At 40.4% G+C, this 17,890-nt stretch overlaps 1 protein-coding gene across 9 annotated transcripts in view; it reads right to left on the bottom strand.

Moving 5' to 3' along the window:
• The window catches only part of Bcas3 (BCAS3 microtubule associated cell migration factor), a 502,165-nt gene that overhangs the window by 339,835 nt on the left and 144,440 nt on the right, over positions 1–17,890 (bottom strand). For all 9 annotated transcript variants that reach the window (XM_016001738.3, XM_042282536.2, XM_006983187.4 and 6 more), the window contains exon 14: positions 6,393–6,526. In XM_016001738.3, the coding sequence (XP_015857224.1) occupies positions 6,393–6,526 (134 nt within the window). The remainder of the gene's footprint in view (positions 1–6,392; positions 6,527–17,890) is intronic.

Raw genomic sequence — 17,890 nt, 5'->3', positions numbered from 1 at the left:
AGGATCAAGAGCTTGTGGTCATCTCACATACATTAACATGGTTTCAAGGTCTGTCCATCCAGAACTGAATAAAAACAGCCAAGTGGAGTGGGTGAGAGCAGATCAAGAAACAACCCAGATGGAAAACACAAATTAGAAGAAGAAAACTCACTTTGATCGCCACAAGAAAACACACACACACACACACACACACACACACACACACACACACACACACACACTAAACAAATAAATGTTTTAACAAAGAAAGAATGTAAGCTGAGCACAGGCACTCATTACTCACTGCTTTCTGTCTGTGGATGAGGGACCAGTAGCCTCCATCTCCTGAGTCCACACCTTTCCCATCATGATGGACTGTGTACCCCAGAACTGAAAGCTAAACAAACCTCCCTTCCTCATGTGGCCTCTGTCAGTGTTTTGTCATGGCAACAAGAGATGTAACTAATACACCAGGCAAGCGCTCTGCCAACCGAACCAGCTGATTGTTCTTAAATGGAATCATGGATGCAAGACAGCTCCTGTCTTTTTCTTTTTTCTCTTAATGGTTTCTTTCAAAGGGCCAAAGTGTTTCACTTTAATGAGCCAAAGTTTATAAATTGCATGCTTTAATGGATTTTGCTATTAGTGTCACATTTTTAAAAATCTGTGCCAAACCTAAGGAACATTAGTTTCTTTAGTTTCCTTATAAAAGCTTTATGGGTACTGGTCCATATTTGTCCATCATTCCTCTAAGATTTCTAATTAATCAACAATCAACTGTGTATATAGGTCACAACTCTCAAAAATCCCTCCTAATTAACTACTTGTTTGGATGTTTGTTTGTCTTGTTTTGTATTCAGACAGAACTCACCAGGAAGACTAGACTGGCCTTGAGTCTGCAGTAATCCTCCTGCCTCTCCCTCCTGAGAGCTGCAATACTGAACTTGATTCATGTAAATTCAGTAAGTCTTGGGATCAGGTAGATAGCAAACATTTCTACATTGTAAGGCATATAAAGTTTTAAAACTAGCTGATAAATGCTACTGGAAAAAAATCGCACTGAGATTTTGATAGAAATTACAAATAAACTTGGGAGGAAAAATGACATTGTAAAGCTATCTTTACTCCAGGAAGAGACAACAGTTAAACTTTCCACAGTCAGGCCTTTATTGACTCCTAGCAATGCTTTCCACCTCCCAGAGCCTGAATAATGTAGCATTTTAGAGGCTAAGATCTATTTAAGTTAACTTATTATTAGGATTTGGAAATTCTCTCTGACTCTGTCTCTGTCTCTCTGTCTCTCTGTCTCTCTCTCTCTCTCTCTCTCTCTCTCTCTCTCTCTGTGGTGGTGTGTGTGTGTGTGTGTGTGTGTGTGTGTGTGTGTGTGTGTGTGTGTGTGCGCGCGCGCGCGCCTACATTTGCAAGTCCATGCACTTGAGTTCATCATCCACACAGTGATTGAACTCCAGGGCTCAGACAAGCTAGGCAAATGCTATAACCACTAACTACAGCCCTGCCCTCTTTTCCATTTTAGAGACAGTGTCTCAATAATTTGGCCAGGATGGCCTTGAGCTTAGGATCTTCCTGTTTTGCCCTCCTATGTCACTGGGATTTTAGGCCTACACCACCAGATTGATTTCATATACTAACTTTTAATGTTGTTAAAACAATTTATTATGTGCATATTTTTAAAAGAGTAATTTGTACTTTCTGCAAAGATCAATCATGCTGTCCTTGAATACAGCTTTATCTTTCCTTCCCTGCTGATGTATGCTCCTTCCACTCTCAGATGTCCGTGGCAGATCTCTCAGAATCTGACCTCTGAATCTGTGACTTCAGTCTCCTAGAATGAAACCATCTCTTTCATCCAAGGAGACATCAAGCACAGTGCGAGTTCCTTTTCCCTGTCCTCAGTAAGCCCTAAGGAAATATGGAAAGGCTCCCACTTGTCTACATAATTAAAAGTTGAAAGAAAGTAATTTGCTTATCTCCGTCACGTGCACAGGAAAGCTGGGGAAGCAGAAATGCAGACTTGTGTGTGTTTTCAGAGATGAGAAAGGTACAGAAGCCGAGCACAGGTGACAGTCGAGACCATTGAGAATATAGTAAGATACCGGGAACTCTACACTTCAATAGTGTGTGAACTACATCTTAAAAAAATTAAGGTTTGAGGGATAGATTGAAGAAAATGACATAACCAGCCATGCATAGACCTTTCCAAAGACACAGAAAAAAGTGGCATGCTTATATCAGTATAAGCGTAAATACATAGTATTTGGAATATAGACACAAAATACTGAATTTTTATCACAAATGACAAATAGCCTTAACTAATAATATAAATAATTAGATTCATTTCCACTTCAGAACTAAAAAGGTATTAATCATATTACTTTGCAAGACTGTTTTAATGTGGAATCATCAATCTTTACGTTTTAAAAATGAAATTGCTATTCACCAAATGAACTACAAAAAGGACTGCCGTGGGACTGAGCAAGGCATGACAGGGTCTACTACAGGGCATCTGTATGGAGGGGCGTGGGTAGGACACGCTGGAGTCTCTAACAGGACATCTGTATGGAGGGGCGTGGGTAGGACACCCTGGGGTCTCTAACAGGGCATCTGTATGTAGGGGCGTAGGTAGGACACACTGGAGTCTCTAACAGGGCATCTGTATGGAGGGGGCGTGGGTAGGACACGCTGGAGTCTCTAACAGGGCATCTGTATGGAGGGGCGTAGGTAGGACACACTGGAGTCTCTAACAGGGCATCTGTATGGAGGGGGCGTGGGTAGGACACGCTGGGGTCTCTAACAGGGCATCTGTATGGAGGGGGCGTGGGTAGGACACGCTGGGGTCTCTAACAGGGCATCTGTATGGAGAGGCGTGGGTAGGACACGCTGGGGTCTCTAACAGGGCATCTGTATGGAGAGGGTGTGGGTAGGACACGCTGGAGTCTCTAACAGGGCATCTGTATGGAGAGGCGTGGGTAGGACACGTTGGAGTCTCTAACAGGGCATCTGTATGGAGAGGCGTGGGCAGGACACGCTGGAGTCTCTAACAGGGCATCTGTATGGAGGGGCGTGGGTAGGACACGCTGGGGTCTCTAACAGGGCATCTGTATGGAGGGGCGTGGGTAGGGACACGCTGGAGTTTACTAACAGGGCATCTATCAGTGTGGCTCCTATTGCTGCTGGAACAAGGACATTCTTCTCACAGCATATGTGCTTCAAGAGGAAAATTACTGTCAGATGCAGAGGATATCCCCAGTCAAAGACCACAAAACAACTTAATTCAACGTAATTAGATCCATATACTTTGGGTTTTTTTTCCCTCGCCTGATTAAAGTGCCCTTGGAGTTCTTGGAAGAATTCAGAATAATATGATTTTTCAAGTATTCAAAGATGGCCAGATAAATCATGTGCCAGACAGATTTCATGATTGGTATTAAATTTTATCAGTTCAAAATAATTTTCGGCAAGATCTTACAACAATTAATTTTATGGTTACCAACTTAAGTCCTTATATCTTTATGTTTTGCTTTTAGAAATTTCAAATTACAGTTCTATTTCATTTGCCTACCTGATGAATGGACATACAGTTGGCAATACCAAACCTTTATTCCAAAAAAAAAAAAAAAAAAAAAAAATGCTCACACTGTCCTAAGACTTACTGTCATCAGGAACCTTATGAAAGATTGATATTCCTCATCGAACTTCAAGGTAAGTTCAAAAACAAATAACACTAATAAAAAAATGAGCCATCAAAAAACAGGGGGAAAGTACTTAAAACATTCAAATTCTCCATGGTTTTGATGAGGCTTGGGGATGCCTATAAGGCAAACAGGCTTTATAAATGAGAATAAGGAGGTGAACTGTGCCATATGAAATCTACACATAAGAGAACTATCTAACATAATACTGCTGCCCAAAACGCAGCACAAAGGCAACTGAGCTGGACAAAAAGCAGTCAGACCCACATCAAAGAATGCTCAAAACCTGATAGAGATGTATCAAGACATTTCTGAGATATATCTGAGGCCATGGGTACCAGTTTGCCAAATGTGGACCACTCTGAATGCTAAAATAACTATTGAACAAATGCATGCTTTTTAAAGAGGAATCAAGAAAACCATCTCCTGATCCAATTATTAGCAGAGCTGTGTGTCTGTATTCCCATCATGCAGAGGCAAGAGGAAGGAGGCTTCCAAGCCAGCCTGGAGAACGTGGTGAAAGCGTATCTCAAACACATAGCCCAAGTTACCAGTGAAAACTGCACTCCACCTCACAGAATAAAACGAGACCAACACCTCTGTGACAGTGAGGAAGATTCTAGAGAAGAAAAGGGATGCAACGTTTAATATACAGAAATCATAAGCAGCCAAGAAATAGTGAACTGTTCCAGAAGGAAGTAGACTAAAAATATGACAATCCCTTTTCCTGGGGATGATCCTTGTGCCACGTGTTGAAAAACAACTAATGACACTTAGCTGGAGTTGACAGCTCAAAGGGCAGACTTCTTTTCCCTTAGTATTTCAGGGGCTTCTTATGTCTATGTAAGAAAATGTTCCCATTTATAGTGAATGCATGTTCACCGAGGGTTGCGGGCCATGCTGGCCATCCAGAGCTGGGTTGGACCACAGCTCAGAGATGCTGAGTACTGGCCATGATTATAAGAAGTCCTGAGTTTGATCACTGGGCCAGCAAAAAATAAAAATAAAAAATGAATTAAAAACCTGAGAGAAAATATGTCTGGCTTTGTGAGTGGCCTAAAATATTCAAGAATCAATAAGGTACAACTTATTTTAAAAATAAAATCCCACTATTTATTGAGACAGACAACTATCATAAAGTTAAAATAGTTTGCCATGTTAAAAATAAACTTCTGGTTGTGCCCCCCAACTCCCCCACAGAGTCTCACAGCTTGTCTCAAACCTCATTGTGTAACCCCAGCTGGTTCCTTCTGCCTCCACCTCTTCAGTGGTGAGAACACAGATACTGTTACCATATCTAGTGGAACAGTTACAAATTCTAAAATGGGGCAATATGTGGTGGTGTGCTGGGAGCTGCAGAGCCACCAGCTCAGCGAAATTAAATCACCTACTGAGATTTTAGGCTAGTAAGAAAAAGAAAAATATACAGTGTGTGCACTGTGATTTTAAGAATAGAATGCTGAGCCAGGCAGTGGTGGCCATGCCTTTAATCCCAGCACTTGGGAGGCAGAGGCAGGTGGATCTCTGTGAGTTTGAGGCCAGCCAGAGCAAGTTCTAGGACAGCCAGGACTGCTTCATAGAGAAATCCTGTCTTGAAAAAGAAAATAATGGGAGGGGGGAGAGGAGAAAAGGAGAGGGGGGAGAGAGAGGCGAGGGGCGGGGAGGAGGAGGAGATGACTGAATAACTATAAGGCTCCATGTCTGGTACCTAGTAAAATAATCAGTAAATCCTATAAAGGAAAGTATTGTGAAAATTCATGCTTGCATAGCTGTATGCATAAATTTTTAAAAATTAACTCCTGCCTACTATGGTGACAGGCAACCCAAGCAATGAGGAGGTGGAGGCAGGAGGATCAGGAGATCAAGGCTATCCTTGGCTACACAGTGAACTCAAAACCAACCTGAGTTACAAGAAAACCTGTCTCAAAATATATTAAAAAACAAGCAAATGAAAACTAGCTCTTCAGGAGCTCCTCCGAAACAGAGATCAACTGACGACACGTTTCATTTGTGCAACAAACGGGGTTAGGATGCAAGATAAGGACAAACTGATCTACTCAGCTGTCACGTTTTCGCTCTCTTTAATCTAGGCTTTTCTTTTTTAAAAAACAATTATTGGTGTGTATTTTTTAGTTATGAATGCTCTGTCTGCATATATGTCTGCATGCCAGAAGATGGCACCAGATCTCATTACAGATGGTTGAGAGCCACCATGTGGTTGGTTGCTGGGAATTGAACTCAGGACCTCTGGAAGAGCAGCCTATGCTTTTAACCACTGAGCCATCTTTCTAGCTCTGGCAATATTTTTACTTTAGTATGTGTGTAAGTGCCCACAGAAACTTGAAGAGAACACTGGTTCTCGGGGATTTTCTGGACTTGTGGCTGCAGGAAGCTGTGAGCACTCTCATGATGCAGGAAGTTTTGAGTGCAGGTTCTGCTCTGGAGTCCTCTGGAAGAAGAGCAAGTGCCCGCAACCGCTAAGGCATTTCTCCAATCTTCACCAACATTTTTAACAAGGTGGATATTTTCTTAGGTATTCACTGGGTCAAAACGAGGTGTCTTTCCGTAATTCATGAGAACTCACTCTACCACAGAGAATATTGTTTTCTCATAAATACTAATCTCCAAGTTGATATAAATCTCCAACTATCTCAAATACCATATTACACAGGGAAATCACTTCAGGAAGAATACACAACTTACTTTGGCTTCTGTTTCTCCCCTGTGAAGAGTATACAGATGATGGACAGCACTTTGTGAGGATGACCAAGGGTGAGTCAGAATTTGGAAGACATGAAAGTCATGGCCAAGAGTGTCTGTTGTGACTAAAAGCATTCCTGGAAGATAAAAAAAGCAAAGGATAAAAATAAAAATGATTATGTATGTGGATAAGATACAGGACAACCCTTAGTATTCTTGAGTATTATGAAAGGGGAAAAGGAAATAAGGTTATGAAATAAAAGAATTAAAATAAAGCACATTCTTTCTATGAACATCACACCAGTACCAAAAAAGTGCAAGCACTAAACAGGAGTAGGACGTCCATGTGAGAGCAGCAGAAAGAAACTTTACATGCAGAACTTAGAGCAACTTAGAGGGAGGGCTGGGAAGAAAGCTGAGTTGGTGATGGATGGTTTTGACTGAAAGAAGATCCAATTTCACTGTAATTCATGTAAAAATGCCTGGCCTGGTGGTGCAGCACTGAAAACATGGAAACAAGAGGGTCCCTGGACTCGCTGGCCAGTCAGTGTAGCCTAAGTCATGAGCTCTAGGCCAATGGGAGACCTTGTCTCAAAGGAGGTGAGCAGCATACCCAAGAACAGCAGCCAACATTGTCTTCTGACTACCATAGGCATGTATACACAAATTAAAAAAGGAACAATTAGTCAGGCGGTGGTGGCGCACGCCTTTAATCCCAGCACTCGGGAGGCAGAGCCCGGTGGATCTCTGTGAGTTCGAGGCCAGCCTGGCCTACCAAGTGAGTTCCAGGAAAGGCGCAAAGCTACACAAAGAAACCCTGTCTCGAAAAAAACCAAAAAAAATTAAAAATAAAAAATAAAAAAGGAACAATTAATGTCAAAATGATGTGCCATCATGGAGTTTAAACCGACTCCAGTAAGCTCCAATATATAATGATCAAACTACTAAGACTCTCATGTAAAATTAGTCTTCGCTGAGTTAGATTGGTGCTACACATCTCTCTTCTCAGCTAGTCAAGAGACCGAGGCAGGGGGATCATTTGCACCCAGGAGTTCAAGACCAGCCTGGACAAAAACTGAGACCCTTCACCCACAATTAACTAACTAACTAACATGGATTAGCAGATCAAGGCACTTGCTCCCAAACCTGGTAACTCCAATTTGAACCAGAGACCCACAAGGTGGAAGGAGAGACCCAACTACCACAAGTTGTTCTTTGATCTCTACACACAAATGCAGACACACTGCCATGCAATCACACACATGCACGCACACATAAATAAGTGTCATTTTAAAAATTAATGAAGTAAAAATAATCTCTGCCCTGGCATGGCATTTACTGAAACTGCCAGTAGCACCTTCCCCAAAGTATATTCTTGACTTTGAAAAGGTGACATGTCACAAGTCATTTGGCCAATCCAAGGTCACAAAAATTTTAAAATTAAACTTAAGTGATACATGAAAACACAGAAATTATACCAGAGAAAGGCTGCATGGTTAGACACAGGCATACAGTGTATATAATTAAAACAGGTTCCTTTCTTGATCGTTCACCATTTCCTCATGGTGAAGACTCACATGTACTTTCTGAACGTGCAACATGGTACTGTCATCGCAGTTACCCTACCGTCCACAGCACATTGGACCTCCCTGTGCCTGCTGCCAAGCCCTGAACATGGGACTACAGGTTCCCTTTGTGTGATTGCTGGGGTCTGTGCTTCTGTGCCTGGCTACTGCAAATATCAACATGTCGTTCTTTCTGAGTAATATTCCATCATGTGTCCCCATATTAATTGATACTTGAATTCTGAAATCTGATCCTCCCGCCTGGGAGTACAGACAAAAACTAGTGCGCCCTGCTTTGTCAGATTACAGATCCAATATGACTTTAATTATTGCACTTCTCCATGTGTTTATTCCTCATACGTACTTTCTATTTTGGATTCTCTACTACTACTACTACTACTACTACTACTACTACTACTACTACTACTATTGTTTTTTTAAGACAGGGTTTCTCTGTAGTCTTGGCTATCCTCGAACTCACCCTGCAGACCAGGCTGGCCACAAACTCAGAGATTAACCTGCCTCTGCCTCCCTACAGCACATATTACTTTAGAATAATTACGTAAGTATTGGGATTAAAGGCATGCACCACCACACCCAAGTATGCTGGGGAAGAACACAGTTCCCAGCTACCACAAATCATGCAATTGAGGTTCGCATATTTGAGGAAATCACGGGGGTCAGCAGACCCAAAGTACAATAATAGATGTAAACCACCTTCTTGATCATGGTATCTACTCTACCAGGGAATTAGGAAATCTTTTTTTTTTTCTTTCATTTTTTAGCTTTTGGCTTTAAGCTATGGTTTTGAGGACTGATCCCTTTGTAATATAAACTGACTGTTCTGTAGAGTACATTGATGTACCTAGCCTCCAGCGTCTATCCTTTTGAATTTTTTTATAGAGTGTTTTACCGTCCTGTAGTAATAAAAGAGCATGAATGACCAGCACAGGAGGTAGGTTACCATCCATCTGAGGGTGCAGTTTCTGAGGGTTAAATGTGGCTCTAGGTAATGCACTAAGTATCAGATGCTATTTTCCTGGCTACGTATATTTTAGGTGATGAAAATTACCAATTATGGTAAGTAATTTAACAATGGATAATAACAATTAATGCACATGTTAGCTTCTCTCCCACGAAGCACCTAGTCACAGCAGGAGTCACTGACACACTCCCCATTCCTCCCCTACTGCGACTCAAGCTATGCATGTCTATGCTTAGTCACAGCCGTGTGCTATACTGAAGGCATGCTTTTTCCACTCCTGCTTTTTGTCAGTTACTGTAAGTTTAGTAAGCACAACTCAATGGCTATCGTCTGACTCGGCCTTTCCACACAAATCGGTTTGGGGCACTTGACAACAGAAACATCATTGTAATGGGAGGAAAAAAAAGAGGAGCTTGTATTTATACTAAATATATAATCACATACTACGGATGAATATCAATATATTTTTTTTTCAGAATAGCATTCTACTCAAAATGAGCATTTAAATGAAAGGCTGACCAAATCAAGACCACTACTGTTCTACGTGTGAATGGCAATCACACATGAGCATTTCTCAACACTGATCTATCTAGTTGTTCCTATGTAAACCACTCCAAACCTTTAGGGCAACAGTCCTTAACATGTGTACCTCTACATACATATGTGTATCCTACCTCAGATGCTATCCTCTTCCATTCTTCCTAACAAATTTGGCTTCGTAACCCACAAGTGAGTTTACATGTTTCACAAAACATATGAAAACTTAAAAAGTCAGAGAGAAAAGGAAAAAACAGCTAGTGTACTTCTACAGAATCAAGTGCTTTCTTTTAATTTATAGTTTCCTCTTTTACATACATTCTGCAAAGGAAATAGTAAGCTCCTTTTTTTTTTCCTACAACACAAGTTTAAAAGCACATATACATAAAAGGAAGAAGTCTCACAGAGTAGACTGTGGCTTGGGAACTATTTATGCAGCATCAGAAGACTAAACCAGACGCTGGCCTGGCCATAAACTAAACCCACGCCCCAAACGAGGTGCCAAGCCACAAAAAGCATTTGCGTCATCTGGGAATACAAGGAAAAGAAGGGCTTCTAATTATAGGGCCTGGAAGCGGAAGCCCAGAGTGATTAGCTGTTTAGGCGCTGCTGTGTGTTTATCTGGAAGCTTCCTCTCCCTCACTCTGGGCCTCAAGTTTGATAGATGAGCTTTAGTGTTGGAGGGTGGGGCCTAAAGCTGCTGATGGTACACGGTGTTCTCCAGAATCTCAGGGAGCTGCAGAGTGAACATTAAGGCTGTTGTGGCTTCATCAGAACATAAGTCTTTTCAACTGGGCGTCAGCTGGTTAGACCAAAGAGTGAAATTAAAGACTAGCAAAACAGCATTGAGCATAGGCTATAAAATCTTGGAAACAAGATTTGTCTTTTTTCACATATCCTATTTATAACACCTATCTAATTGCATGGTTCTTTATCATGTACACACACGAAAATTGAAAGACAAATTACCAGTTACTCACACTCTCTTCCAAAAAGAGTCATAAGCACGGACAGCAGGGTCAGACAGACGTCTTTGTGGGAAGTCACACATAGCAGCACTCATAAAAAGAGCTTATATTTTACCATTAATTCTTACAAGGTATTATTTCTGATCAATGCTTGTACAATTGCAAACTTACAATGGTATATAGCCAAATTTTTAAAAAAACAAAAGCAAAGAAATATAATCTCATTATTGATAGAAATCTTTAACCAGCTCAGGCCCATAAAACTTTTACTAACATTGTGGTTATTAAAGTCAACTAATTGAATACAGGTACACAACAACAACATTCTCAAAGCAAGGTCCCCATGTACACAGCATCTATTTCTCAACAGAGTCTCTCTGTGTAGCCCTAGCTGTCCTGGAACTCGCTCTGTGTCATCAAATACACAGAATTTCACCTGCTTCTGCTTCCCCAGTGATGGGATTAAAGGCATGCGCCACAACCAGCCACTACCCACAGGCAGCATCCATTTCTTAACAAACAGACGCATGCGAGCTCTCTCCCCCTCTCTCCCTGTGTCATATTTTTTCCCTGGTTATTTTGGAGGCTTGTTTGTTTCGGGTGTAGGAAGGAGAATGCCACAAACAATGCAAACTCTCTGCCACTGGCCTGAAACATCCATTTCTTCAGTAGTTATAGCAGCATGTTTCTTAGGCTTTTTAAAGACACAGGTAATCAAACTCAATGTATTCTTCCGATTTAGGAGCCCAGAATATAAACCTTTATAAAACACACTACAAAACATCCTGTGAGAAACAATGAATTAAACAGAGCTAAGTAAAACAACAGAGATGATTTATTCGATGCCTTCCTAGGGTTGTCTATATCTGTAACCAACATTAAGTTCAAATTAAAGAGATGATATTGTACACATACATTTCACACAGCAAAGTATGACTTATTTTTTCTTTAAATTGGATCCAGGCTCCTGCATATTTAGCAGTTAGAGAATAAAATGTGATAATTTTTATTTCATTCAATTGTTCTTTGACATTGAATTCTGAAATTTTTAGGATTTTATTAGTGCCTCTGGCTCTCTCATGGTTTTTGTTTGTTTGTATGTCTGTTTTGTTTTGTTTTAGTTTCCCAATACAGGGTTTCTTTGTGTGGCCCTAGCTGTCCTGGAACTCTATTTGTAGACTAGGCTGGCCTTGAACTCACAGAGATCCTCCAGAAATATGTGAAAACAAAGTTGATGAAATGAGACTCTAGAAATGAACATTAAAACCATCAACATTTGACTCCATTTATGTGACACTTTCAACAACACACAAGTGTGGAGAAGTACATCCACAGTTGTCAGAGAAGGAAGTAACAGTCAGGTGCAGTGGTACACGTGTTCATTCCAGCACTTGGGCGGCAGAGGCAGGCAGTCTCTGAGTTTGATGCCAGCCTGGTCTACATGCAAAGTTCCAAGCCAACCAGCTACAAGGAGGCTCCAAGTGCTGGAATTCTCCCATGGGTTTTATCAATAAGCATTGTGGACCTGGACAGCTTGCACAAACCTTATCCCAACACTCAGACTGAGGGAGCAGTATCAAGAGATGAAGAGCAGGGCTGGAGAAATGCTCTTCCATAGTTCAATTCCCAGCAACCACATGGTGGCTCACAACCATTTACAATGAGATCTGGTGCCCTCTTCTGATCTGCAGGCATACATGCAGGCAGAAGACTGTATACATAATAAATAAATAAATAAATTTTTAAAATAAAAAAGAGCGAGATCAAGGCCAGCCTAAACTACAAAACAAGAGCATACCTCAAAACACCAAAATAATTACTGTAATATTATTATCTTCAATAGGCTTATGTTACCATTTAGGAAATTTAATATGCTTTTGTCATATTTAGGTATATGTTTATAAATGTTCTTATTTTTCCAAATATTCGAGTATATTTTTATTATATGTCATAATATATTTCTAATTTATTAAGCTTTATTAAGATACAATTTACTTACAATGAACATATTCATTTCATGTGCTCATTTTGATGAGTCTAATATGCCAACACAGTTATTACCAAAAATAAGATACAGACATCAGAAATACATCTCTATGTCTACAATTATCATCCAACCTCTCGCCAGTCATCCAGCTCAAACCACAGATTACCTTCCTGTAATGAAGTTCCTAGTGCCTACTTTGGAACTGAGATAAAAGGGTTCTCTGAAAGGACTTCTACAAGATTTTCTGGCCTAGTCACTGGGAGCATCAACAGTATTGCAGTTGTTACATTACAGAACAGTATATGCTGTCATTTTTCTATCCATTCTTCAGGGGTTCCCATTTTCAGAACACAGTTTAAGAATATTTAAACTGCTATTCATTCAGTATTCAAACACTACTTTCTGTGTGGCTATGTTTTGTTTCTCTGAGGTGATTATGTAAAAGCAAGATGATGTGGTCAGATATTAAATGCTTGACTCTACTCTTGTACAATGCACAAAACAGCATTTTGAAAATGACAATCATCTTACATTTCCCAAATGCTTAAAAATTTTGACCACTGTATTTCTTTAAATTGTAATAATTTCAGTGGGTATTTTGTGATGTCTCTGGGCTTTAATTTGCATGCTGATCCATTCTATAGACATTTAAATTACAAATTTTTAATAGAGTTTTTTTTTTCGATCTCTATCTTTATTTGCTTAAAATTGATTTGACTATTTTTAACTACATGTCTATGGGGGCGGGGCACATGAGTGTCAGTGACCTTGAGTCCATAAGAGGGACTGGATCCTCTGGAGCTGGAGGCCAGGCAGCAATGAGCTGCTAGACATCAGGTCTGGAAGCTCACAAGTTTTCTCGCAGCTGGTAGGATTCCTTTCATTGTCTCAAATGCTTTCCAAAGGCATTTAATTTTGATGGAGTCTAATTTTCCAAAGGTGAGGGGCATTTTTCCCCCTATCTCGAAGTGTGTGTTTTTAATTAAAGGAATATCCTGTTTTTCCATCCTCATTCACTTAGAACATTATACTTGGCCTAATGAATTAATTTCTATTTTTCCTAAAAAAATCAATAGTTTTTATTCCATTTCAATACGTCTGTGTTTAACTACATAGTCCATTTCTTGTGTATTGTAAATTTAAGTAGTTTGGGTCTTTATCATCTTTTACAAGATTGACGAATTTCATATTCTTTGAAACTCCATATAAGATTATCAGCCAGACATGATGCCAAATGCTGGCCCCAGGAGGCCCCTGAGAGGCAGAGGCACAGATCTCTGTGAATTCAAGGATAACTTGGTCTACATAGCAAGTTCCAGGCCAGCCAGAGCTACATAGTGAGAGCCTGTCAGTGGGAGAAGAGCTAGAGAAAGGAAGGGAGGAGTAGAAAAGGGAGGCCAGAAGAGGAGGAGAGAGAAACTGAGACCCTTGAGGCAGAGACCATTAAATTTAGAAACAGCCTGAGTTGATAACTTTTAGCATAAATATCCAATCTCAAAACATTTAAGCATTAGCAAAAAGTAATGAGAGAAACATGAATGTGTGATGATAGAGAAAAAATACTAAATTACTTAGAAAAGGGGAAGGCAGAGAGGTGAGCATGGTGTGGGAGAATGGACATAAATAGTAACCTCGCTGGAAATGAGTGGAACAATATCTACAAGTTTCATCTTTGGAAAGCCTAAGGAACAACATGCGTAGTTACAATCAACACACATAAGCATGGAGGCCCAGACATGGAAACGTATGCTCTGAAGTCCAAGGAGAAAAGTGTTTCTGTCATCTGTTACTAGGGAGCGGCCTAACACTAGGTCCTCAAGATCGACAGGTGGCCAGCATGGGTGGTACACTCTTGTAACCCTAGAACATGTGTGATGAATACTTAAAAACATGATCCCAAGGAAAATTATACACAGACATACACTCAACTACAGCAAAATTAATGTCCCAGTCAATATTTAATGTATAGCAAGAAAATAGAGCAATCTGAATGAGACAAGGCCAGGGTGAAGCCACTCACTGAAGGGCAGAAGCAAGGCAGAGGACCTTAAATGACCCTCCAGTGCTAACACCAACAGGCTGTACGCACAAGTAAATCTTCAAATAAACGTTGGTTTGAGAGAATGTATATATTTGGGTACCCATCATGCCTCCTCCTGAAATTCAATAATGTATGCTGCAGGCACCTAATTATTACAGGTCTGGATATTGACATGATATTTCTCTCTCTCTCTCTCTCTCTCTCTCTCTGGGTGTGTGTGTGTGTGTGTGTGTGTGTGTGTGTGTGTGTGTGTGTGTAGTGTCTCTCACTGAATCTGAAGTTCACCAGTTCAACCAGAATGATTACCCAGCAATCCCCAAGATCTCTTGTGTCTGCCTTCCCAGTGCTGAGATAATAGATACACATTGCCACACTCAGCTTTATCTACATGGGTGCTGGTGATCGAAGCTCAGTTCTTCACATTTGTGTGGCAAACATTTCATTGACTGAGCCAACAAGCTGCGCCTCTCACTTCAATGCTAGACACTATCCCACTGCACGCATTGACATTGCCTACTAATTCAATGTTAACTGAACATATCAGCTCAATTAGTATGGATGGACAGGAGTTTCACTGATTACTGGAAATCCAGGGTTGCATCAGACCTTGCATAGGGCCAACATTCCTTTTTTTTCCCCCTTCTTAGGACCTCTCTCTTATGAAAAGCTATTTAAAATTATGGTATATAAATGTCTTTTATCTTATTACTTAAAGTCATTAACACAAAAATACTTTTTTTTTCTTCTCAGAGTATCAGGCACTTCACTTACTAACTCTAATCCCTACTAAGTTTCCTCAGATGCCCACATGATTACAGTGTGACAGCTAAAAAGGACAAGAAAAGTTAGAGTAACTAACCATGATGGACACACATCACTTTGCATGATGACGAAAGCAGACAGTAAAGACAAATTGTAATGGAATAACAACCCCACACAAGGTTGCAGTGGAAACCTGCCTTTGAAATGTTAAAGTACTGCTCACTAGTAGGGGTGCAGCCAGAGTGTTAGATGAAAATCCTCATACCTCATCATTCTGTAAAAAAAACTATGATGCAGCCTGCCTGGAGCCTTGTGACTATAATATATGCATATATGAAATCACCAAATAAATAATTCAAAGGAATAATCTTTTAAATCATGAGTTTGAGGCCACCCTAGGCTACAGATTAAGCTCTGGGCTATAGAGTGAAACAATGTATTTAAAAACAAAAACTAAAACTAAAACAACCTGTAAGTCTTTACAGATATTAGTAAAAATGAAGGCAGGGTGTTTTCCTGGCGCCTTGCAGTGATCAATGGGAATAGCTACTGTGGAAAAAAGAATCCAATTTAAACCTCTTTAAGGATTAACCCCAAATGACCACCTCCTCTCAAATACAGCATTTGGGTAACCAGGAGAACTTCTGCTCTGCTAAAGATATAGCCAACCATCCAGAGGCTGCACGTTTATTCTGTTTTCCTAGAGCCTCGACATTCATTTTCCTCTTATTAATGGGTGGAAAAGCAGTTCCCCTGCCAAGGAGGGGTAATTATTTTAAATGTAGATGGGCTGCACTTCATAGCTCCCAGCAGCTCAGCTGGCAGAAATGACGCCTCTACAAAGCAAATCAATTACTGGATACAAAACAGGATGTCTGCCTGTTCCACAAGTGTCTGGGTTACTGCACTGAGTTGAGGAATTCTTTCTTTCATTTCTAATTCCCAATGTAATGAAGAATACACTCCTTTTGATATCTAAAGCAATCTGATATGGAATATGCTTGCCTACTGTTTGGATTTATCAAATAAAAGGTAGTTTCCATAGGATATTTATAATTTGTATCTATTATAAACTTCAATTTTAATTATCTTTATAATACGTACATGCCAGCATGGACCACCCAAACAATTTAGAGAGATAAATAATTAATATTTAAGTAATAGTTTGGAAATGAGTAATTATATTCAACACATGAATAATCACATTGAAAAATACCCTACCACAGCACTGCTAAAGTTTTTCATAACCTTGAAAAAAAAACCTAATGGAATTAATAAATGTAAAGTTTCAGCGTAAACTCACCTAGAACTAAGCTAACACCTAAGGACAAAATAAATGTTGACTTCTAATGAGAATACCTAAGGAGGTATCCTGATTGGTGATAACAAACTAAAATTCTAGGGTGAAGAAGGTCATAAGTAACAGTAAAAAGAGGAGCAACAGATATTTGGTGAGGTCACACTATGTGTTAAGATTTACTGATTTTTATTTACTGATTGAAAGAAGAAGGCCAAGAATATGAAATAACTGATCATGTAAGCTGAAAAGTGAGGGAAGATGGAGGACGTATGATTTCATGAACTTCATGAAATCTTCTTAAATGACACCTGAAATAAGGCAAACAGCCAGAGAACACATGATATCACATATCCAAAAGGATGAAAGACGTCTAAGGGCAGGCTTGGGTACACAGATGTAATTAGATGTGCGAGCGTGCATGCGTGCGTACACGCAGATGTGTGGTATTTGTGTGTGTGTGTGTGTGTGTGTGTGTACGTACTTGCAGATGTGGTGTGTGTGTGTGTGTGTGTGTGTGTGTGTGTGTGTGTGTGTGTACTTGCAGATGTGCAGGCCAAAGGTTAAAGTTGGTTGGTTGGTTGGTTGTCTCTCCATTTATTTTTTGAGACAGTGTCTTTCACTGAATCCAGTGGGTTATTTTGTTGTTGTTGTTGGGTTTTTTCCCTTTGGTTTTTCCAAGACAGGCTTTCTCTGTGTAACAGTCCTGGCTGTCCAGAAATTCACTTTGTAGACCAGGCTGGACTCGAACTCACTGAAATCTGCTTGCAGAGCTTCCGGAATGCTGGAATTACAGGTCTGCACTGCCACCACCCGGCTGAACAGAGAGTTTTTAAGCTAAGGTAGGAGGATACCAAATTCCAGCCAAATTTTGACAGGAAGAGGGAGACTGGATTTAATAAAAAATTTTTAATCTCTGAGAAAAACCCTGCTATGAGGACAGAAAGGCAAATTTCTCACTGACTGGATATAAAAAGTCTCTACAAGAATAGAAAGGAGGAGAATACATTTCCCCAAACAGAGAAGACTGACAGAAAGAAAAAGAGACTGAAGCAGGAAAGAGCAAGCAGAATTAATCAAATCTCCAGAGGGTTCTAATCAGAGACTGAGCTGACAGGGAAGGCGAGTCAGACGTAAGAATCCAGCTCAGGGAAAATAGAAGGTAAAAAGAGCACCAGCAGGGATCTGAGACCTGTGGGCACTGAGCAGGGTGCAGCAATCTCCCGGAACTAGAGCTCAGACATCAGAGCAGAAATCAAGAAACAACAGCTTTGGGGCTGGAGACCAAGGCTCAATGGTTACAAGCACTTGCTGCTCTTTAAGAGGACCGGCACCCACACTGTGGCCTATAACTTTCCC

Source organism: Peromyscus maniculatus, chromosome 8 (assembly GCF_049852395.1).
Source record: "Peromyscus maniculatus bairdii isolate BWxNUB_F1_BW_parent chromosome 8, HU_Pman_BW_mat_3.1, whole genome shotgun sequence".
In the NCBI taxonomy this organism is placed as follows: Eukaryota; Metazoa; Chordata; class Mammalia; order Rodentia; family Cricetidae; genus Peromyscus; species Peromyscus maniculatus.
The sequence above is the reverse complement of the archived record's forward strand: the minus strand, read 5'-3'. Positions and strand labels throughout refer to the sequence as shown.